Below are 25,579 nucleotides of genomic sequence, written 5' to 3'. Positions count from 1 at the left end.
TGTGGACTTGTCCACAGCTGCATGGTATACGGTAGACTCCTGCAGAAGTGAGAGGATCCCTCTTGTCCTTTGCTGAATGTAGCATTTGTTGGATTTTCTTGGTGGGTCTGTAGATAGTTTGTATGTTGTGTTTCCTCATCAGCTTCCCTATGCAGTCAGTGGTTCCCTTGATGCATGGCAAAAACACTTTTCCTAAAATTGCAACAGCACAACAACAGAGAGGAAACAATCAGGGCCATCTAATCACCTCTCAACAAAAGTTTGCTTCAGGCACAGTCAGCCCATTGTATGCTAATCAAGGTGGTCAGTTGAAACATTCACACCTAGCTCCAGCAGACAAGAGTCCTTTGTCTCACCCTGGTCATTCCACAGATATATAAACCCTTTTTCCTAGTTTTAACAGACCTCACTACCTCTGAGGATGCTTGCCATAGATGCAGGCGAAACGTCAGGAGAGAATGCCTCTAGACCATGGCCATATAGCCCAAAAAAACCTACAGCAACCCAGTCATTCCGGCCATGAAAGCCTTCGACAATATAAAACAGCTGATTTGATCTTTGATCTAGATTTGATCTATGGTTGAGCATACCAACTTGGGATTTAGCTGGGATGAAAAGGGTCGATTTCTCTTGTGTATGTGATCCTGTAATTCATTCTGTACGGATGCAGGGTTCTGCCGGTATGCAGGCAGAGTTTAATCAAATAACACCAGACTTGTATCAGAAATATTTTACTTACAACAGTAACTTAAACACTTTGCCATTTCCAGGTCCATGTTCAAACATAAAGATAGCACACAGCTGAAGTCACACGCTAGTTCAGGACCAAGAAGAAACAGTAGTCAAGGTTGCAGTCCAAGAATCAAACACCAAGTGTTCACAAAGTAATGATCTAAGGTTCAAGAGTACAAAGCATAGTAGTGGTAGTTCCAAAGATCAAGCCAGATAATCCAGAGTTCAAGGGACAGACAAAAGTCATAATCAAGAGTCAGTCCAAGGATTCAAGTTACCTCAAGGTCCATGACAAGATATAAGAGCAACAGAATTCACAATAAGATTATCACCATGGTTCAAGTTATAGCACAAGAGTTCAGAAAACAGGTTAGGAATAACACCATCCATCAATCTGGGGGGGGGGGGGTGGGAACTACAAGCACCCACAGCCAAGTATAAGATACTTTTCTTCTCAAAAAGCATCCTCTAGCCAGGCTCTTTTTATGTAGCTGATCACAGCTGTATCCTATACCCTGATTGCTGCTACCTTACAGACAGATTACTCTGACCTATAGAACCTGAGGGGAGATTAACCCCTTCCATAACTTTTGCAGCATCATCACCCCACTAATCATGATCCTATATTACCTGTTACCAAGTATTATATATACTAACCACCACCAACTGCTAGGCATGGCACAATATCAACCACCATCAACTGCACAACATTCACAGGGGAGTCCATACCCTTCTTGTCAACTTTTTTGGGAAATACAGAAATGTTAATTTCCCCCCTGATGTTTTGTGGGAGGCCAAAATGTATTTATTTTAACAGGTGACAAGCTAAAAGCAATCCTATATATTAACACGATTTTTCTAATCTCTTGAAGCAATCATTTTTGACCAATCTTAGATATCACTACATCTCTTTCTACTTTTTGGTGATTTTTTTCATAAAAGAACTGTGCTTTTATTATGTATTTCTGGCTATATGCTCTGAATATTTCAGTCTTGCGCTTTTACTATTTATAAAAACTTTAATAAACTGTGTTTTTCTGTAGAGCCATGTACAGCAAGTGAGGAAGACATGGAACGTAACAATATAAGGCTGAGGTGGTCATGGGATGAAAAAATATATTCCAAAGATGGGGATATAACAGAATTTACATGTAAACGGGGCTATCCAGTTGTGCCTCTTTCCCAATTCAGAGTACGATGTGTCAATGGCACATTTGAATACCCACGATGTGAATGATATGTAAGTATATTGTTTTTAAAGGCAAGGTGTTCAATGAGATAGCTGTTCTGACTTTTTTAAAAAAAAAATTGTCAAAAATTGAAATTCCCTAAAATCAGTAGACGTATGACTATTTCTGAAAGTTGGGGGAAATGATACCCTGTTATTTTGTGTTATTTTATAGAAAATTCAAGGAGATAGCTCTTGTAGTTTTTGTTAAAGATATTGTTTATAAAAACTTTAATTTTCCCCCAAAATCCATGGATAAGTAAAATATTCTGAAATTTTATGGGCTTATAGTGGTTAATGTGTTCTACCATTGTAGCAAGTTTCACCCCAATAGATGTAAAAATGAGGGAGAAAAGAGCCCCTAAATTTTCCCCACTTGCAAAATTTTTATAATGAACAAGTAACAAAATTTCGTTACTCTCTTTATAGTAATGAAATTGATACTTTAGAAACATTTTAGAAATGAAACACTGGAATTCCTAAGTTTGTAATGAATTTTAAAACATTTTAATTGATTGCTCAGCCCTAATAGAGACATAAATAACATTTTTCTTATTACTTTAGCATTGTGAATAGATATATGTTTCATCAGTATGTCTTTTGTTGATTGACTTGGCCATCCTTTTTGCATCTTAGACCTATCATAGGAATGTAAAGAAGATTAAGTAATTTCCTTTAAAAAAAGATACATTGGGATTTATTTATTTTTTTGGTGCATACGATATGGGGAGGGAGGGAGAGAAGTAGCTGATGGCACTATTGCTGTTATCTAGATGGAAACAGTTCTAGTTAGGAATAGTTTGCATGGATTTTCCTTTGAAAATGTCTTAAACTCAAGTGAATGGTGAAGTATGTTATACTTATTTTGTACAAGTTGCCATCTGCATACAGATCTAGACACGTTTCATTATTTTTGAATGTATATTTTCTAATTATATATGAGATTCTTTGTGTTAAATAATTAATAAAAATAAAAAAGAATATTAAAGTGTTTATCCTCAGTAAAAATGATGATTTATCTGAAAACACTTCACAAAAAAAGTCTCAGTTGCCTTGCAATATTTATTGATTTATTTCCTCCTTTAGGACAGTAAACAGATTGATTATTTTTTTTAGAAAATCAATAACAATAATAGGAAAAAGACACAAGAGGTTTTTGGCATAGAGATTATCGTTTTGCACAAGCTAATCTTGTTTGTTTTTGCTCAACATTCAGCAAATTTGTACAAAACATTGTTTAGCAATGTTTTTTATTAAAACAACCTCAATGTTAAAATTTGAACATGAAACAAAAACTTATATAATGTTCCCCAGGAAAGAGAACACTTTAATAATATTTAATTTTTGTGGAAATGAATTAAATTAAGGGAGATTTACATTTACACGCCTGTAGTAGCATTTACCTATGCTACAGTTTAAAACTACAGGCATGTGATTTTTGCATGCTACACTTAATTTGATGATTAGGGGATAGTATGCACCACTGATCTAAATTAATTGTTCATCAAAATAGGTAGAAAGATATCAAAATTTGAAAACATTTAATGTCAGCAGTGATTCATACAGGATGCTTGTGTGGCTGGGGAGTAGACTGGATGGCCCTTGTATTCTTTTCCAATTATAAGATTCTACCTCAACCATTTAAAAATTGATGCCTTTCTTTCAAAGGCTATTTCTTGTTAATAAAAAGAGAGCCCTAATATAGTTGCCTTAACATGTCTAGATATTGAAACCAACTTATAGTACCCAGAAGCCTCAAGAACGCGTAACACAGTAAAAAAAGGTCCAAACAAATGTTTATTAAACACAAAAAAGGCTTAGAGACACTTAACTCAGTGCCTCTAGCACAAACTAAGAGTCTATAGCAACCGCTAAGCAAAAACCCCACCTTAAATATAATCTGGATTATACCGGAGTATAATCTGGGATAACAAAAAGTTACAGCAATCTGCTTAAAATTCAAAAGGTCCAAAAAGCACAAGAAAACAAGGTGGGAGCATGCAAAATTGAAGTCCAAAAACAGTCTGAAGTCCAGGCATGTCCAAAATGAGATGAAGCAGTCCAAAAAGCAAAGTCGTTGTCAAAACACAGTCCAGAGTCAAAGGGGAGGTTGAAGTCAGCACTTACGGAGTTCCAGCCAGAAGTCATGGAAACACGGAGATCTGTAGTACAAGGACCCAAGCTTGAGAGTAATGACAGTAACAAAGATCCAAACCCGATAAAACACTTTGCCTTCTGCAAAGACCCATTGATTTCAAACCAACTTATATCCTATAACTCCTCATCAGAGGATGAACTGCTCCCCACCCTTTCATCATCACTTTCAGCTGCCCCATTCCCTGCAACTGAGCACTGATGCCCATCTCCCACCTTTGCCAGCATCTTTCAAGACTTAGGCCTTCCTAAGTCTTGAAAGTCCTCTGCAAACCCCTCAAAGTCATCACTGGATGTAGGCTGAGTACAGATGTCCCTAATCTCCTGCACACGGGTCCAGTCTAAAGCATCCTCCTCCCCATGTCACTCCCAGTCCCATCACTCCTTTCAAAACCCACAAAGTCTTCATCTTCTGTTGGAGCGCTAAGTAAATCACGGATACGCTTCCTTTGGATCACCTCATCTGATTCTTGTTCTCGAGTAGCCCGCTTAACTCCCCTGCTTTCCTCTCCTTCCCCCATTTCACAATCTGAGAAACCCTCGAAGGACTCGGAATCAGTTGGAGCCATGAATATGTCTCTAATCCGCTTTCACTGCTGCTGCTCCTCCAACACCTGCGCAGCCCTCTTCTCCCTTCTACCAGTAGTAGTAACATTACTATCATGCTGTACTACAACAGCACTCTATACTATCATTTGTGTATACAGCATTATTTTGAAACAATTTGTGAATCACATTAAACACTGCCCTGTTTTATATTAAGAATTATCCACTTAACAAATAGTTATCTGTGCTTGTAATCTTACCTGTTCACTTTGTATTTTACAGGTGTGAATATAAGGAATGGGAGAAGTGTACAAGGAAGATTTTGAATGAGCATGCCATCGTCAGAAAAGATAGCTTAATTATCTTCAATAGCTTAAAATTACTCTAGATTTTTGCAAACACATTTTTCAAAGATTATACACAGCTACTTTTAATGGACTGTGAACATTTTAACAGACATGTCATTTTTAGAAAACATAACTCCAGTATTTGTAAAGGGTGAAGTTATAGGAAGCCCATTGTAAATTTCGAAACAAGCAAATGTATTGAAAGGGGAAAAAAATAAATGCACGTACTGTGAGTGTGAACTCATAATGGGGTTTAACAGACTAAAGAATACAGTAGCTGTATATAATTTCAGTAGTTACTTTTTGTTTGTAAAATGTTTGTGTATTTTGAAAAATAAAATAAAAAGCACCTATTTGCAAAAGTTGTTTTCTTTACTGCTGCAAAACTGTAAGGCCCTCCAATTCAGCTTCAGAAGAACCAGAAATGTCGTGCCAAGCCTCTTCGCCTGCCTCCCGCTTTTGCCATTCGGCGAGGGCGAGAGGCGGGCGAGGGGGACCCAGCGCGAGGCCTAGCGTCGCGCCAAGCCTCCTCGCCTGCTTCCCGCTTTCGCCATTCGGTGAGGGCGAGAGGCGGGCGAGGGGGACCCGGCGTGAGGCCTAGCGTCACGCCAAGCCTCCTCACCCGCCTCCTGCTTTCGCCATCGTCGGGATCCCTGAGCCGGTCGCAGGACCATGGGGTGTCTGTGTGGTAAGTTTGGCTCAATTTTATCATTGGTGGGGTTCAGAATATCTTTGATTGCAGTTGAACTGTAAATCCCAGCAAGTATAGCTCCCAAATGTCAATGTCTATTTTCACCAAACTCCACCACTGTTCACGTTTGGCCATAATGAGCATCCATGCCAAGTTTGGCCCAGATTTATCATTGCTTGAGTCCACAGTGCTCTCTGGATGTAGGTGAACTACAACTCCAAAACTCAATTCCCATCAAATCCTTCCAGTATTTTCTATTTGTAATGGAGTTCTGTATGCCAAGTTTAGTTCAATTTCATCATTAGTGGAGTTCTGAATGCACTTTGATTGTAGGTGAACTATAAATCCCATCAACTACAACTCCCCCCCCCCCCCGCCCCAACCCCAGCAGTATTCAAATTTGGGCCTGCATATCAGATACTGACATATACAACCTGCATATCAGATATTGACATTACGATTCATAACAGGAGCGACATTACAATTATGAAGTAGCAATGAAAATAATTTTATGGTTGGGGGTCACCACAACATGAGGAACTGTATTTAGGGGTCACTGCATTAGAAAGGTTGAGAACCACTGGTCTAGAGGCAAAATGGACTTTAACAGGCTAAAGAATACAGTAGCCGTATATAATTTAAATAGATACTTTTCTTTGTAAGATGTATATTTTGAAAAATAAAATAAAAAGCACCAGTTAAAAAGTGATTTTTTTAAAATAAAAAATATTTTCTTTACTGCTGCAAAACAACCACAGTATAATTTAGGCTTGAAACATGCATACTTATTGGAGATAAGCATCGGAATTCATGTCTGAATTTGACATATCTCAGATTGCACTGTTTGCTTTGCTAATACAAATATTTGATCCCTGGTTGGTTAAAAAACTTTTTTAACTTTCATATTGCATACATTATATTTTTAATCAAGATCAAATAAAAATCCTTCGTATGATTGCTTCCCCTACATCCCCGTCCCCAAATCTATCTATTAGACATGGTTAGGTCCAGTCGGAATCTTCGTTACTCGGAATAAAGTTGGGAAAAATCCTTTTTGAAACAATTTTGAAGTTTTTAAGAAAACCCGGAAGTCCCTTTACCCTTCCAAAGCTTTTTTGCAATTTGTGTTACGATTCATGAAGTGAGTCGGAAATGGTTCAATGATTTAGCTCCCCCCCCCCGCTTCTGGTCCCTGGCCTCTGCTCAAGCCAGAGAAGTGAGTTATAAATGGGAGAAGCATGAATTTGCTCCGCTTCTGTCTCGAGCCAGAAAAGCCAGCCAGTTTTAAACCTAGAGAAACGAGTTAGAAATGGGAGAAGCATGAATTTGCAAATTTCCTCTGCTTGCTTTTCCCTGCTCCTGGAGTAAAACAACTACTTTCAAAGTAAAGACCATGCAATGAAACAGGAAATAACATTTTCAAACTATTAACGAAAGGAACAATGCCTACAATAATTGCTCCCCTTCACACCTTTTCCCCTCTTTAACCCCTCCCATTGCAGTGACCTCCTGTACTTTGGGTTGAAGACATTCATGTACAACCTTAAGTTAGTACTTTGATCACCGATTCCAGAACTGCACCACAAAACTCAGCAACTTTACTGAAAGTTTCATCATCCCATTTCAAGTTTGTGATCACAATTCCAGTAACGTCATGGTCAGGTTGCCAAAAACAACAACAAATAACCAATTACATCAGGTTAGAAAATATAATAAAATAAAAGACCTTTGGAGTGTATGTGTACTTGAAAAAGAAGATCTTGTTTGGCAGATCTGGGAACGTCCTTCAGGACTATGAGGAACTGGCTGCTCTGTTTTGTCCTGTGTCTTCTGTTGATATGCTGCATTTCCCAAGATGGTAAGATATGAAGAGAAACGGGGATATTCCATTTAAAGAGGAAGTTGTAGGGGTATACATTATGAAAAAAAGTTTCATTTAGCAGCATTCTAGTGCAAAGAATTCAATGTTATACTGAATATTCCAACATATATATATATATATATATATATATATATATATATATATATATATAAATACTGTTTAACCTTCCACTCCACCTTTAGAAGCTATGAAAACAGCACAAACATTTTATTGACAGTGCAGTTTATTCTCCCTTCTACTCCCAGCTCTCCTTCAAGCCTTGAACTGCCAGGTCAAAATGAAACTCTATTACAAGCTAGTTCACCCAGATTAGCTCCTTTGAATCCCAGAGGTTGCCTGTTAAAATGTGACCATGAGTCTAACAAGATTTCTAAATACCATCTTATCTAGTAGAATTGTGTGTGTGTGTGTGTGTATTTGACATATATATATATATGTCAAAATGTAATTGGGAGAGGTGACATAAGTCAGGGTGCTTCAAAATGGAGAATTCTCAGCACTGCTGATAAAAAATGTTATGTACTATTCTAATATTTCCTCATTAGCCTTCTTTCGTGTTGTCAAAGACTTTAGTGGGCAGAATCACTGGGTTGTTGTGAGTTTTTTAGCCTGTATGGCCATGTTCCAGAAGCATTCTCTCCTGAGGTTTCACCCACATCTATGGCAGGCATCCTCAGAGGTTGTGAGGTCTGCTGGAAACTAGGCAAGTGGGATTTATATAGCTGTGGAATGTCCAGGGTGGGAGAAAGAACTCTTGTCTATTTGAGACACGTGTGAATGTTGCAATTGGCCAGCTTGATTAGCATTGAATAGACTTACAACTTCAAAGCCTGGTTGCTTCCTGCCTGAGGGAATCCTTTGTTGGGAGATGTCAGCAAAGGACAAGAGGGATCCTCTCACCTCTGCAGGAGTCTACCGTATACCATGCAGCTGTGGACAAGTCTACATAGGGACCACCAAACACAGCATCCAGACACAAATCAAGAAATATGAAAGGCACTGGAGACTAACTCAACCACAGAAGTCAGCCACAGCAGAGCACCTGATGAACCAACGTGGACATAACATATTATCTGAGAACACAGAAATGCTGGACATTAGCAAAATTTCTTGCTGCACAGTTACAAAGCCATATTGGGCTCACTATGCATTACATCAAGGACTCCCCAGTGGCGCAGTGGGTTAAAGCACTGAGCTGCTGAGCTTGTTGATCAAAAGGTTGCAGGTTCGAATCCGGGGAGCGGCGTGAGCTTCCGCTGTCAGCCCTAGCTTCTGCCAACCTAGCAGTTCGAAAACATGCAAATGTGAGTAGATCAATAGGTACCGCTCTGGCGGGAAGGTAACGGCGCTCCATGCAGTCATGCCGGCCACATGACCTTGGCAGTGTCTACAGACAACACTGGCTCTTTGGCTTAGAAATGGAGATGAGCACCACACCCCAGAGTCAGACATGACTGGACTTAATGTCAGGGGACTACCTTTACCTTTACCTATACATTACATCAAGGACTCAGCCCACTTCATAGAAAAAAAATCAGCAATCTCAAGCTAAATACCAACAATAAACTGATCAGCTTCGATGTGGTGTCTCTATTTACCATGGTCCCAGTAGCAGACACCATTGCACTAATCAACCAGAGGTTCCCAGAAGACATCACAGCTCTATTTCACCATTGCCTCACCACCAGCTACTTTCAGTGGGACAATGAATTCTATGAACAGAAAGATGGAGTAGCTATGGGGAGCCCCTTCAGCCCAGTCACAGCTAATTTCTACATGGAACACTTTGAAAAACAAGCCCTGGAAACAGCCACAAAAAAAGTCCACTATATGGTTCAGATATGTGGATGACACTTTCACCATTTGGAGCCATGGGGAAGAACTAAACAGGTTCCTGGACCATCTCAACAGCATCCACCCAAACATCCAATTCACCATGGAAAAAGAAAATGAAAGGGGACTGCCTTTTCTAGATGTCCTAGTCATCCATAAACCAGATCAACAATTGGGTCACACCGTTTACAAAACACCCACACACACAGATAGATATCTACATAAAAACTCCAACCATCACCCAAGTAAAAAAAGAAGCACCATTAAAGCCTTGGCAGACCGTGCAAAAAGAATCTGCGAACCCCACCTCCTCCAAGATGAACTGAACCACCTCAACTGGGCTCTCCAGGCCAATGGATACTCCACCTCAGACATCAGAAGAGCTGCAAGACCAAGAACAAGCCACGAGAATAAAGACAAAGATCCACCCAGAGGAAAAGTGTTCTTGCCATACATACACTGACTGCATAGGGAAGCTGATGAGGAAACACAACACACAAACAATCTACAAACCCACCAAGAAAATCCAACAAATGCTACGTTCAGCAAAGGACAAGAGGGATCCTCTCACTTCTGCAGGAGTCTACCGTAAACCATGCAGCTGTGGACAAGTCTACATAGGGACCACCAAACGCAGCATTGCCCAAACACGAATCAAGGAACATGAAAGGCACTGCAGACTACTTCAACCAGAGAAATCAGCCATAGCAGAGCACCTGATGAACCAACCTGGACACAGCATATTATTTGAGAACACAGAAATGCTGGATCACTCCAACAACCACCATGTCAGACTACACAGAGAAGCCATTGAAATCCACAAGCATGTGGACAATTTCAATAGAAAGGAAACCATGAAAATGAACAAAATCTGGCTACCAGAATTAAAAAAAACTCTAAAATTAGAACAGCACAACAACAGAGAGGAAACAAAAAAGGACATCTAATCACTAGGCCTGGGTAACAACGGAAAAATTTGTTTCTAAAATCGATTCGTTTTTTGGGGTTTTTTGCGTTTCGATATTGAAAAGAATTCCGAATTTTTTTAAAAAAAATGTTCGATATTTACGAAATTTCGTAAATGGTAAAAAAATTACAAAACAATAACGAAACAATAACGAAACAATAACGAATCGATTCGTTAATGGCGGACGCGACCGCGCAATACACTAAAAAACCTCCAAATGGGACAGGGGGAACTTCTGAAGCTTCCCTCTCCCTCTGTTGTTGACTGTTGGTGTGATATTATAATTTTTTTTCACTAATTAAACAAAAAACAACTATAAAACTTGCCCCAGACATGCGGAAATAATAACGAAACGACCTCAAACCAATAACGAAACGAATACATAACGAAATATGAAGCATATACGAAACGAATTGAAAAAATCGTTTCGTTTTTAAGCTGCTCCAGAATGGTTCGTTATCGCTTCGTTAACAAAAAAATAACGAATTTTAACGAATTACAAATTAACGAAACGAAACTGCCCAGCCCTACTAATCACCTCTCAACAAAAAATTGCTCCAGACACTGCCAGGCAATCAAATGCTAATCAAGGTGGTCAGTTGAAACATTCACACCTAGCTCCAGCAGACAAAAGTCCTTTGTCCCACCCTGGTTATTCCACAGATATATAAACCCTTTTGCCTAGTTCCAACAGACCTCACTACCTCTGAGGATGCTTGCCACAGATGCAGGTGAAACGTCAGGAGAAATGCCTCTAGAACATGGCAATATAGCCCAAAAAAACCCTACAACAACCCAGTGATTCCGGCCATGAATGCCTTCGACAATACATTCAGACTTGCTTCGGGCAGACAAGAGTTCTTTCTCCTACCATAAACTTTCCACAAATATATAAACCTCACTTGCCTAGTTTTCAACAGACCTCACAACTTCTGAGTATGCCTGCCATAGATGTGGGTTTTTTTTTGTCATGTCAGGAGCGACTTGAGAAACTGCAAGTCACTTCTGATGTGAGAGAATTGGCTGTCTGCAAGGACGTTGCCTGGGGGACGCCTGAATGATTTGATGTTTTTATCATCCTTGTGGGAGGCTTCCCTCATGTCCCCGCATGAGGAGCTGGATAGAGGGAGCTCATCCGCCTCTCCCCGGATTTGAACCTGCGACCTGTCGGTCTTCAGTCCTGCTGACACAGGGGTTCAACCCACTGTGCCACTGGGGGCTCCTATAGATGTGGGTGAAATGTGAGGAGATAATGTTTCTGGAACATGGTCTTAAAGCCCGGAAAACTCACAGCAACTTATCCCTTTTCTGTCAATGAAAAAGTGGTGAAAAAGAGGGATACTTTAAAAAGTTAAAAGTTAGAAGTTAAAAATAGCAAATCCCATGTTCTAGTGATAGAAGGGAAAGCTCCACTGATGTGTAAGCAATGCCGATCTGAATAGCAAAGATTGTAATTCTTCTCAAAGGTTGCAATGAATAATGTCAAGGAAGAATTCAAAATCCATACTGTTTTTTAAGACTATTCACAGTGCATTTCTGTTTATTTGCACAAGAAAAAAGTGTTTTATGCTGGAAAATATGATTTCAATGCAAGCAGGCATGTAGCTGGGGGGGGGGGGGGGCTTGAGGGGCTTCAGCCCCCCCCCCCCCCAAATTCTCATGGTGGTTCGCGAAAAGGCCTTACTGGTGCATTATTTAAACTGTTATGTTTATTCATATCATGATCTTATCACCATACTCAATATATCCCATATGCATGGGGGTATTGGGGTAATGATACAAAAGGTTTGCTAGGCTAGACCCTCTTTCACTCAGACTCAGCCCCCCCCCCCATAAACTCACCCCCCCCCCAAAACAAAATCCTGGCTACGGGCCTGAATGCAAGAACACTAATTTCTGTGCAGAAAATGCTGTTTTATGCACAAAAATGCTATTATCTATGCAAATCAACCACGTTTATTTTAGCAAAGGTGAATAGATTTGATGGCTAAATGGGTGTTATGGCCATTTAAGGAGCAAAGCACACATTCTTTCAGAGCTTTCTGAATTTTTTTCAGAGTTTTTTTTCCTTTTATAAGCATTGACTTGTAAGCCTATTACATCCTCAATCAACTGTAATATTCTGCTCCAGTAGTCTTCACTAGGCCTGGGTAACAACGGAAAAAATTGTTTCTAAAATCGTTTTTTGGGGTTTTTTACGTTTCGATATTTAAAAGAATTCCGAAATTTTCCTTTAAAAAAGTTCGATATTTACAAAATTTCGTAAATGGTAAAAAAATTACAAAACAATAACGAAACAATAACGAATCGATTCGTTAATGGCGGCCGCGATCGCGCAATACGCTAAAAAACTTCTGAAGCTTCCTTCTCCCTCTGTTGTTGACTGTTGGTGTGATATTATAATTTTTTTCACTAATTAAGAAAAAACAACTATAAAACTTGCCCCAGACATGCGGAAATAATAACGAAACGACCTCAAACCAATAACAAAACGAATACATAACGAAATACGAAGCATTTACGAAAAGAATTGAAAAATTCGTTTCGTTTTTAAGTTGCTCCAGAATGGTTCGTTATCGCTTCGTTAACAAAAAAAATAACGAATTTTTAACGAATTACGAATTAACGAAACAAAACCGCCCAGCCCTAGTCTTCACCCATGATGTTTTCCATATGGCCCTGCAATGTTTCAATTCTCCTTTTAAATATATTTGTTTCAAAATCAAATATGCTTGCATCTGTTTATATTACCAGTATAAGTATGTATATTGAATTGATTGGACTCCACCTCCCATTATCCACATAATGAGGTAGAGAGGTCAAGATGACCTCACTATTTATTAGCTGCTATTCATCTTTTTTAAAGTTTACAGGTGTATAACCTAGGATCTGTTCTTTCCATTTCTTTGTATGAAAAAGGAGAGCAGAAAATGACAGTTGGCAGTTCTTAATGGATAAATATTTGCTTTCTGGTATATCATTTCTTTTGATCCCTGGATTAGACATTGTACTACTTTACCAGGATGTATAGGAATACTATAATACACTTATTCCATAATCAAATATATCATTGTAGATCCTGAAATGCGATGTGGTCGCCCACCTGCCATTCTACATGGAGATATTTTGGAGCTTCTTAAAGCAGATTATTCAGCAGGAGAAATGGTGACATACAAATGCCAAAGTTTCTATGTTTTGAGAGGATCACCGGAAGTACATTGTGCGAATGGTAATTGGACAGAATTGCCAGTATGTATAGGTATGGGGAAATACTTTACTCTTCCACTTTTTTTTTTTTGCAGGCTGTTATATAAGTGAAAGTACATGGATTTCATGGTATGAGAATGCTGCTGAATGACGCATTTGTGTTTCACGGACATCCCATGCTTCTAATGTTAGTGAATGTAGAGAACTGACTTTTTTTGTTTATTTCAAACAGTCTTTGCAAGTGTTCTGTAAATGTAGTGTTTGTTGTATGAGAAGTTGTTCGTATTTCTGTTAACATACTTTCATGAAACCGAAACTTCCACTGTTCAATCAATCTATTAAAAATATGTGTGTCTTTCTCCCCCTCTAGATCCTTGTATAGTAACTGTAGAAGAAATGAATCCCAATAACATCCGGCTGAGATGGATAGAAACCGAAAAACTATATATGAAATCCAGGGACATGGTTGAATTTTCCTGCAAAGATGGTTTTGAGCCACATCCATTGTCTTACATGTTCAGGCAACGTTGTATCGAAGGACATTTGGTCTATCCAAAATGCATACCGGTATGTCTTTTCTGCCATGATAGCATGGTCTGATACCATATTTTAGGTTACATGGTATAACTAGAACTTTATGTAACCAATATGAGTTGGATACATTATGTTGGCATGTAGGAAAAGGGGTTCCAGATCAACTCATGCTCAAGCATGCATTAAGCAACAGAAGTCTGATAGGCATCTGGCAATGGAGGCACTCTGCATATGTTCATATTGCAGATTAGTCCCTCTTCACCCACCATCCAGTGACCCTATGGCTTTCTTTCTCCCTGAGTCAGGGGTCCTCAAACATTTTCAGCTGCAGAGCCCTTTTTGAAGCAAAACTTTATCATGGAACCCCAAGAAATGATTATATACAGGGTTAGTCAAAATGTATAGGCCAATAAGCCATTCAATTGAATGGCTTATTGGCCTATACATTTTGACTAACCCTGTATTGTATATTATATTGTTATATTTTGTTATGTAATATATAATGTATGTATATAGGCATGGGCAAACTATTGGACACATTGCATTTAAAAATTTGACAGACAGGCCAGGTCAATGGCAAATGGATGGAGAGTGTTTGTTTGAACTAATTGAAAAAATGCATAAATTCCTATGCACACTGCAGATATCTCATTTGTAGTACAAAAAAAAAGAAAAAGAAAGAAAGAATACAAGATTTCAAATAACGAACCATTTTAACCAACATAAACTTAACTATATTTCAGTGGAATACCCCAGGGGCCATCCAGTCCAACTCCAATGAAAGCACCCCCAACAGATGGCCACCCAGTTTTAGCAATAATAATAATAATAATAATAATAACAACAACAACAACAACAACAACAATAGTAACAACAACAGAAGAGTAACCCCAGAGGCCATTCAGTTCAACTCCAAGAGCTCCGCAGAGCACACTTTGAGAACTGCTCCTCTAAAGTTCAAAACATAAAATTATAGCAATGGGACTAAAATAACTGGTAGCATTTTCAGCTTCTTTTCAGCATTTAGTAAAGGCATCTCATTGTTTTCACTGCTTCATGTTAATTCTTGTGTTCAGAATCATTATAGTAGGATACATACTTTGTATATAAAAACAATGCCTTCTATATTTTGATTATATTATATTATATGATTCTATATTTTGATTATATTTTGATATGTGTTTAAAAGCAGTAGTGTAATAAATCAATTCATTCAACTTTTTCTTGTTATTCCTTTGTATTTCACAGGAAACTTAATGAAAAGATGAGCAGAACACACAATTTTATTCATGGATTTGGTCTTTCAGAGTCACTGATACCTTGGTTTTGATCACATCAAATCATCATGCTTTTGCAAATATATATATATCTGGACAAAAATCATTAAACCAGCCAAGAGGATAATCAGATAAAGTGGATGCTGAAACCATAATATAGGTGGATTACTTTGAAATAGAATACTGCAATGTTCTATATTAAATGAACATATATCACTTCTGAGACCAATGTTGTTGTTCATTCGTTCAGTCGTGTCCGACTCTTCGTGACCTCATGGACCAGCCCACGCCAGAGCTCCCTGTCAGCTGTCACCACCCCCAGCTCCTTCAAGGTCAGTCCAGTCACTTCAAGGATGCCATCCATCCATCTTGCCCTTGGTCGGCCCCTCTTCCTTTTACCTTCCACTTTCCCCAGCATAATTGTCTTCTCTAGGCTTTGCTGTCTCCTCATGATGTGGCCAAAGTACTTCAACTTTGTCTCTAGTATCCTTCCTTCCAATGAGCAGTCGGGCTTTATTTCCTGGAGGATGGACTGGTTGGATCTTCTCGCAGTCCAAGGCATTCTCAGAACTTTCCTCCAACACCACAGCTCAAAAGCATCTATCTTCCTTCGCTCAGCCTTCCCTAAGGTCCAGCTCTCACATCAGTAGGTTACTACAGGGAATACCATGGCTTTGACTAGGCGGATCTTTGTTGCCAGTGTGATGTCTCTGCTCTTTACTATTTTATTGAGATTGGACATTGCTCTCCTCCCAAGAAGTAAGCGTCTTCTGATTTCCTGACCACAGTCTGCATCTGCAGTAATCTTTGCCCCTAGAAATACAAAGTCTCTCACGGAACTGAGTCCAGAAATAGATAGCAGAATCTGGGGAGAGGGTTACTGTTATATTTCCCTATCCTATTGGTCTCAGAAGCCGTGAGAGACTCTGAGACCAATAGGATAGGGAAATATAACAGCAACCCTCTCCCCAGATTCTGCTATCTATTTCTGGACTCAGTTCCAAAATACAGTAGAGTCTCGTTTATCCAACCTTCGCTTATCCAGCCTTTGCTCATCCATTGTTCTGTATTATCCAACGCAGTCTGCCTCCTACCCATATCCACAGCTGTTTCAATACATTGTGATGTTTTAGTAATAAATTTGTAAATACAGCAATTACTACATAATGTTACCATGTATTGGACTGCTTTTTCTGTCAATTTGTTGTGAAACACAATGTCTAGGACCATAAGATCATCTGGGGAGACCCTGCTCTCGGTCCCGCCTTTGTCACAAGTATGTTTGGTGGGGATGAGAGACAGGGCCTTCTCGGTGGTGCCCCTCGGCTATGGATCGCCCTTCCTAGGGACATTATATTGGCCCCCTCCCTTTTAACATTCCGGAAAAATGTCAAGACGTGGCTGTTTGAGCAAGTGTTAGGAAATAGAGTGTAACAGACATAGGAAAATGGAACAACTGGATGATGAGACTGGACAATGTTTTAACTAGGAGACGGTAATGATTGGTGTTTTTATTGATCTTGTTTTGGTTTTATATTGTATGTTACTGTTTTAAAATGTATTGTATTGTGTTGTTGGGCCTTTGTAAACTGCCTTGAATCACTTGTGGGCTGAGAAGGGTACAGCAAATAAATTAAAATAATAAATATTTTTAAAAATTATAATGTAATTTGACATTAATTGGCTTTTCCTTAATCTCTCCTTATTATCCGACATCTTAACTTATCCATTGTTCTGTCAGCCTGTTTATGTTGGATAAGTGAGACTCTCCTGTAGTAGAACAGTCTGGCTCATTCAATAAAGTTAAAAATTTGCTGCTCTCACTTTTTCTCCCTTTCTAATCATTATGGAATTTGACCTTTGTTTAAGGTTAACTACCTTCGAATTCACCTCATCTTATGACAGCACTATGAATGAGAGACATATCAGTCACCATGTTATCAAGAGCCCTACTCCGGTCTTGGAAACTCAGGACCATGGCTTCCTTGATTGAGCCTATCTACCAGTAATGTGTTCTTCCCCTCCTATTGTTTTCTTCCTTATTGTTTTCTTCCTTTTCTTCCCTGCATCATTGTTCAATTACCCTTGTTCAATTACCTTCTTTTTTCCTTTCCTTCTTCTTTCTTGTTGGATATGGAGAAATCAGTGATTATATGGGCTTTTTACATATAATTTGTAGCTATGAGTTTCTCTTCAACTTAATCGTAAGGCTGTTTGCAATAAGAACAGCTAGGATCTGGATCATTGATCTTCGAATTACAGTACATTGCCTTAATTATGTGCATTACATTGTTTTGGTTTTGCTAAATGATGACAGAGTTCCAGTATTCACACATGGACATTAAACTCTACATTATCTTTTCTGTAATCAACATTGCATTTCAATAAACCATTACATTTGTTTCAGTCATAATCCTGAGTCTCTTTTTTGCATTATTTGCTGGGAACATATTCGACCTGAAATTAGCAATACCAATTCACAACTGATCCCCAAGCAAAATGGGGAATGGTTGCTGTGATTATTGACTAATCACCTTATTACATTGAGAAATTTCCCAGTCGTAGGACACTTCAGCCTCTTTTCAAGCATGGAGAGCCGCTGAGCTTATCACATGAGGTAAAATACTTCTGGAGGTAATGCATGCATAGCCTTCCGTGTTTGGAAATAGACAGAAGTGTCCTGAAAGAAGGGGACTCTGGCAATTGACCTCATCACATTGAGAAGTTTCTCCACCATAGGACACTTCAGAATGCTTCTGGAACGTGGTCATACAGCCTGGAAAACTCACAGCAATCCACTCCCTTTGTGGCTGTGTCCAATGGAAGCAGTGTTAAAACCAACATACAATAAGGAACTGATAACTTATAAGGAATATCTACTTGAAGAAAAAGGACAATGAAAACTAAAAGGGAAAGAAAAGTTGGGGATAAATTACTGGTTTCATTATCATCAATTACAGGATATATTTAAGAAAGACAACAAAATTGGGTTTGCTAAAATGAAATCAGAGTTGGAAAATATTTTGGGGAAAGAAAACAAAGGACTGATTTCCAGATATATTTTAGAGTATAACCTGGAAGACAATCAAATAAAAACAGTAATGATTTCCTGACCCAGAGACTTAGGGAAAAATATAGTTTTGGATAAATGGGAATACTTATGTGGAAAAGGATTTAAAATTTCAGTGGTGAGTTCTATCAGAGTACACATGTATAAAATGTTCTATAGAAGTTATATAACTCCTGAATTAATGGCTAAATTGGGGGGGGGGGGCAACAACAGGGGGAAATGTTGAAGATGCAAAATGCAGAAAGGCACCTTCTTCCATGTTTGGTGGACCTGTATGGTGGTAAAAGGGTTTTGGAAGAAGGTGATTTAAAAAACCAAAAATTATTACTAAGAAAATTAACAAAAACCCAGAAATATGCCTATTGGGCTTGTTGGGTTTGTTTCAGGAGAGAATTAGCAAAGATGATGTAGAAATTTGCCAATATAGTTATATGTCAGTGAGAATCATTATAACAAAATCTTGGAAGGGGGAAAAGAAATACTTATTAGGGATTGAAGAAGTCAAGTAGTAGAATATATCCAAATGGCCAAGATCTCCAATGGCATAAGGGGAGGAACCAAAGATAAATTTACTAGAAAAGGGAAACTGGCTTTGGGTATTTAAAAAAGAAGACAAAATTAGATTTTGAAATAGTTGAATGGAAGATTCTTTAGTGTAATTATAAGGACAGATTTTTGTTAGATACTAGTTCAGGCATGGGCAAACGTGGGCCCTTTAGGTGTTTTGGACTTCAACTCCCACAATTGCTAACAGCCTACTGGCTGTTAGGAATTGTGGAAACTGAAGTTCAAAACACCTAGAGAGTCCAACCTTGCCCATGCCTGTACTAGTTCCATTTGGTGTGGTGTCAGAAGTGATGGGTGGTGGTTCACAGATGGGAATGGGGAGGTGGTGAGATAGGAAAATAACACTTATATTTTGATTGTTGAATCTCGAAGATTGCATGTTGTTGCTGTTGTTTGTTTCTCATTTGGGTTGTTGTAGGTTTTTTCAGGCTATATAGCCATGGTCTAGAGGTATTCTCTCCTGATGTTTCGACTGCATCTATAGCAGGCGAAAAGTCAGGAGAGAATGCCTCTATACCAGTGGTTCTCAACCTGTGGGTTCCCAGGTGTTTTGGCCTACAACTACCAGAAATCCCAGCCAGTTTACCAGCTGTCAGGATTTCTGGGAGTTGAAGGCCAAAAACATCTGGGACCCCAGGTTGAGAACCACTGCTCTAGACCATGGCCATATAGCCCGAAAAAACCTACAACAACCCAGTAATTCCAGCCATGAAAGCCTTCGACAATACATTGTTTCTCATTTGTTATTGTTTATTCATTCAGTCGCTTCCAACTCTTTGTGAACTCATGGACCAGCCCGCGCCAGAGCTCCCTGCCAGCTGTGGCCACCCCCAGTCTCTTCAAAGTTAATTCAGTCACCCATCCATCTTGCCCTTGGTTGGCCCCTCTTTCTTTTTCCTTCCATTTTCCCCTATCATCATTGTCTTCTCCAAGCTTTCCTGTCTTCTCATGATGTGGCCAAAGTACTTCATTTTTGCCTCTAATATCCTTCCCTACAGTAAGCAGTCGGGCTTTATTTTCTGAAGTATGGACTGTTTTGATCTTCTTGGGGTCCAAGACACTATCACAATTTTCCTCCAGCACCACAGTTTAAAAGCATCTATCTTCCTTCACTCAGCCTTCCTTATGGTCCATCTCTTACATCCATAGGTTACTACAGGGAATACCATTGCTTTAACTTTTTGGATCCTCATTGCCAGTGTGATGTCTTCTGATTTCCTGGCTGCAGTCTGCATCTGCAGTAATCTATATAAATAAAAATGTAATGTTCATTTGTGGGATTAACTCAAAAACCACTGGACAAATTGACACCAAATTTGTACCGCGTATACCTAACAAGCCAACGTATGTCTTTCACTCAATTTTGATTTTGTCATTTGGGAGTCGTAGTTGCTGCGATTTATAGTTCACCTAAAGTCAAAGAGTATTCTGAACTCCACCAATGATGGAGTTGAACCACATGTGGCACACAGGACTCCTAAAAACAACAGAAAACACTAGAAGGGTTTGCTGGGCATTGACCTTGAGTTTGGGAATTGTAGTTCACCAACATCCAGAGAGCATTGTGGACTCAAACAATGATGGGTCTGGGCCAAACTTGGCATGAATATTCCATATGCCCAAATATGAACACAGATGGAATTAGGGGGAAATAGACCTTGACATTTGGGAGTTGTAGTTACTGGGATTTATAGTTCACCTACAATCAAAGAGCATTCTAAACCCCACCAACGACAGAAATGGGGCAGACTTCCCACACAGAACCCCCATGACCAACAGAAAATACTCAATGCCATCCAGTCCAACTTCACCATGGCAAGAAAACGTAATTAAAGCCCTCCTGACAAAGAGTCATCCAGCTATAGGTATTCTTAGATATATATGATTCACACACACACATAATATCATACATTTGAAAGGGACCCCTAAAGAAGGACAACTATATGTTGCATGTTCCAGAGTAGGCAAACCAGACAATCACCACATCAACACTGACAAAGAAACAGCAAGAAATACTTTTTACCCACAAGCATCAAGACATTACATATATTAGAAACCAACACTTTCTCATTACTTTATTTTCCAGATCACCAGACTGGGCCACAGCAACGCGTGGCAGGGGACGGCTAGTCTCATACATAAAAAAATATATTTAAAAAACCTCAAAACAGTTTTTAATGTAGTTACCAAGGCTGGAGGCTTCTAAGGGCTTCAAGAAATCTGAAAAGCATCAAACTTGCTCTGAGAATTTACCAGAGAATGCCCCCCTCCAGCATATTTCAGAGGAAAACAAAGAAATGTGTTTTTATTTTAAAAAGAGGGAGGATAGTTGAAATACCAGAAACTCTGGAGTATCATGTGACTTTGGGACAGTCTGGATAGCTGGATCAGGTCTAATGGACTCAATATAGTATCCAAATGGTAGATGGTATCATTGCTCTTTCCCTGCATTTATGAGCACAGAAAAGGGATAGATCCTGGCAGGAAGAAGAAGAGGGAAATACTAGGCCTGGGTAACAACGGAAAAATTTGTTTCTAAAATCGATTTGTTTTTTGGGGTTTTTTGCGTTTCGATATTTAAAAGAATTCCGAAATTTTCCTTAAAAAAAGTTCAATATTTACGAAATTTCGTAAATGGTAAAAAAATTAGAAGACAATAATGAAACAATAATGAAACAATAACGAAACGATTCGTTAATGGTGGCCGCGATCGCGCAATACGCTAAAAAAACTTCTGAAGCTTCCCTCTCCCTCTGTTGTTGACTGTTGGTGTGATATTATAATTTTTTTTCACTAATTAAACAAAAAACAACTATAAAACGTGCCCCAGACATGCGGAAATAATAACGAAACGACCTCAAAACGATAACGAAACAAATACATAACGAAATACGAAGCATTTACGAAATGAATTGAAAAATTCGTTTCGTTTTTAAGTTGCTCCAGAATGGTTCGTTATCGCTTCGTTAACAAAAAAATAACGAATTTTTAACGAATTACGAATTAACGAAACGAAACCGCCCAGCCCTAGGAAATACCTCTTGGCAGAAGTGCCTGTGTTGCCTATTGATATCCCCTCTTCCTTTCTCTTCTGATATCCGAAGGGGCACCCAGGGCTGCTCTGGTGTGGATGGGTCCACCAGGGCTTCACTGACCAAAGTAGATCAGCCTCTGGTCTCCAACTGCAAATACATAAGTAAAGGTTTTCCCCCGACATTAAGTCCAGTCGTGTCTGATTCTGGGGGTTGGTGCTCATCTCCATTTCTAAGCCGAAGAGCCAGCGTTGTCCGTAGACACCTCCAAGGTCATGTGGCCAGCATGATTGAATGGAGCAAATACATAGTATGGCTTTAATCACCCTAGAGCAAAATCTCACTCCATTTTCTGTGTAGCCACTCTCAAACTAACCTCTTTTAATAGTAACTTGCAGGATCATTCCATTCCCCAGCTAAAAATATTGCAAGAGAAAATCCTATGAAATTATTGGAGTTAATATAAGTTGGTGGGTGGTTTAAAGGCATATACATACATGTCAGACCTATAGCCTTGGAATGCTATTCCTATAATTCTTTGGATGTTTTGAGGTAGTTGATGTTTATCTTCACTATGTGCAGCTTTATAATTTTAAAATGTGGATTAAATCAACAAATGCTCCATATATCTTTATCGTGCTTCAGTTTCTACCACTATTTTTTGTGCCATATCTGCTTTCGCTTTTTTGTTGTTGTTCTTTTTGGTCTGTTAATAGCAAACTGAGAAGGAAAGTAATTACTGGAAAAGGGAGGCATGAACTTTAAAACCCTCTCTGATTTATTTGCTGATGGTTTGTGAACTTTATGTTGCAATGGTTTTGTTTTGACATGCTACCATACCTAATATCAATCTGGATATGTGGGGAAAGCTTTCAACATTCTTATTTTATCATTCAGCTAAAACTTTGTTTCTAAAACTTTGCTTCCTTCTTTGGAAGCTTTTAAAAAAGAGGCTGGATGGCCATCTGTCAGGGGTGCTTTGAATGCAATATTCCTGCTTCTTGGCAGGGGGCTGGACTGGATGGCCCATGAAGTCTCTTCTAACTCTTTGATTCTATGATTCTATAATGACATGAAGTTTTTTTTAACTGATAAAGAGTTTTTAAAAATAGATTCAGTAGGGGAAAATCTGTAAGATTCAGTAACAGGGTATTAAATTATTGGAGATGATGCTTATTTTTTGAAAGTGGGGCATAAATTTTGTTCATTAAATGCTAACTTGGATTTAGGATCCTAGTATAACTGTATTAATGGATAACCTCAGTGGCCAGAGGGTCAGGGAATTTTTAATGGAATAATGTCTTAATTTAGTATTTTTTATATATATGGTTTATGTAGTGTGTACTCTATTATTTGTTTATATGATTTTTGTTGAATTTTTATGTTATGTAATTTTTGCTGTTTTTAAATATTGTACGCCTCTTTGAATCCTACCCATGGGAGAAAAGCGGGATATAAATAAATAAATAATAGATGCGACAACACAAATTTTAGATGTATTTCATCATTGTTTAATTAGTTAATTTATATCTCACCTTTTCCCCAACAAGGAGCAAAACCAACTTACAACTAGTTAAAACGCAAGACAACTAACAAAGAAATTAACAAACACAACAGTATTAACATAATTTTTTTTTAATTACCATCATTCTTGGGTTTTTTTTAAGTAAAATAATAATAATATTCCATTATCTGAGCAGAGGCCACAAGGAGGCACTAGAGATAGAGAAAGATAGTCCATTTTATGAAGGGGGGGGGGAAGAGTTGAGGGTGGAAAACCATTCCCTTCATTTTCACATTTTCACTGGTTTTTCCCCCCTCCTCACTCCCCATGTCCTAAGTGAGGGTTGTTCCATGATGGGGATGTGGGTGGGAGGAATGACAGGAAAACAGGGTGAAATGGTTTAACTCCTTCAACCCATCCTCCACCTTCGTGAAATGGACAATCGTTCATTTTACAATGTCCAAATCTGTCAATCCTTCTCACCTGTCACCAAGGAGGCTGTCCAAACCCTGAACTGCTTTGCTGCTGTGTCGGACTGGATGAGAGCTAACAAATTGAAATTGAATCCAGACAAGACAGAGGTCCTACTGGTCAATCGTAAGGCCGAACAGGGCATAGGGTTACAGCCTGTGTTAGACGGGGTTACACTCCCCCTGAAGACGCAGGTTCACAGCTTGGAAGTGATCCTGGACTCATTGCTGAGCCTGGAACCCCAGGTCTCGGCGGTGGCCGGGAGAGCTTTTGCACAATTAAAACTTGTGTACCAGTTGCGCCCGTACCTTGGGGAGTCAGATCTGGCCACAGTGGTCCACGCTCTTGCTACATCCCGAATAGATTACTGCAATGCACTCTACGTGGGGTTGCCTTTGAAGACTGTTCAGAAACTTCAATTAGTCCAGTGAGCGGCAGCCATATTACTCACCGGAGCGTCATACAGGGAACATACCACCCCTCTGTTATGTCAGCTCCACTGGCTGCCAATCCAGTTCCGAGCACAATTCAAAGTGCTGGTTTTGACCTACAAAACCCTATACGGTTCCGGCCCAGCGTATCTGTCCAAACGCATCTCCTTCTTCGTCCCACCTCGGAGTTTAAGATCTTCTGGGGGGGGGGGCTGCTCTCGGTCCCACCTCTATCACAAGTGAGATTGGTGAGGATGAGGAGCAGGGCCTTCTCGGTAGTGGCCCCTCGCCTGTGGAATTCACATCCCAGGGAAATTAGGTCATCGACATCCCTCCTCTCTTTTAGAAGGAAACTAAAAACATTGATATGGGACCAGGCCTTTGGGTAATCTGGCAGATAGACAAAGGACAATGATGACTAGAATTGATAGGATTTGACAATGTGGAATGAATTTATGGATTCTGAGCTGGCGAACGTTGAGCATTAATTGACCGTCCAGCATATACTGAACTGCGAGACAGATATTTACATCCAATATTATCCAACTGCAGGTCCCCCAACAGAAATGATATTCTGACATCCCTCTTGCAAGGGCAGGAAAGATCCAGCATAATCAGAGTAAGCCTTTTTATTCTGAAAGCTATTAAGAAAAGAGCAGATTTCCTGAAAGAAGAACCAGGAAAATAAGATTCTGACTTATCACCTTGTTGCCTTGTTTTTTACTCGTGTTCTATTTTGAAATGGTCATATGACTGATCAAATAAATAAATAAAATATATTAAAATAAATATAACGTTGAGCATTAGATTGATTTTATTGATTGTGATGTATAATTGACTGTTTTAATTGTTTTATAATTGCTGTTTGTTTGTTTTTCGTGTCAGGAGCAACCGCTCCTGTTGTGAGAGAATTGGCCGTCTGCAAGGACGTTGCCCAGGGGACGCCTGGATGATTTTTGATGTTTTATCATCCTTGTGGGAGGCTTCTTTCATGTCCCCACATGAGGAGCTGGAGCTAATAGAGGGAGCTCATCCGCCTCTCCCCGGATTCGAACCTGTGACCTGTTGGTCTTCAGTCCTGCCGGCAGGGTACTTTAACCCACTGC

The 25,579-nt window shown here is 39.2% G+C and overlaps 1 protein-coding gene across 2 annotated transcripts in view; it reads left to right on the top strand.

Moving 5' to 3' along the window:
• The window catches only part of CFH (complement factor H), an 80,883-nt gene extending 75,514 nt beyond the window's left edge, over positions 1-5,369 (top strand). For both annotated transcript variants that reach the window (XM_067467599.1, XM_067467598.1), the window contains 2 exons: positions 1,776-1,972; positions 4,943-5,369. In XM_067467599.1, the coding sequence (XP_067323700.1) occupies positions 1,776-1,969 (194 nt within the window). In that variant the 3' untranslated portion in view covers positions 1,970-1,972; positions 4,943-5,369. The remainder of the gene's footprint in view (positions 1-1,775; positions 1,973-4,942) is intronic.
• Positions 5,370-25,579: the final 20,210 nt, after the last annotated feature.

This window comes from Anolis sagrei, chromosome 4 (genome assembly GCF_037176765.1).
Source record: "Anolis sagrei isolate rAnoSag1 chromosome 4, rAnoSag1.mat, whole genome shotgun sequence".
Classification (NCBI taxonomy): domain Eukaryota; kingdom Metazoa; phylum Chordata; class Lepidosauria; order Squamata; family Dactyloidae; genus Anolis; species Anolis sagrei.
Note: the sequence above shows the minus strand (reverse complement) of the source record. Positions and strands in the feature narration are given on the sequence as shown.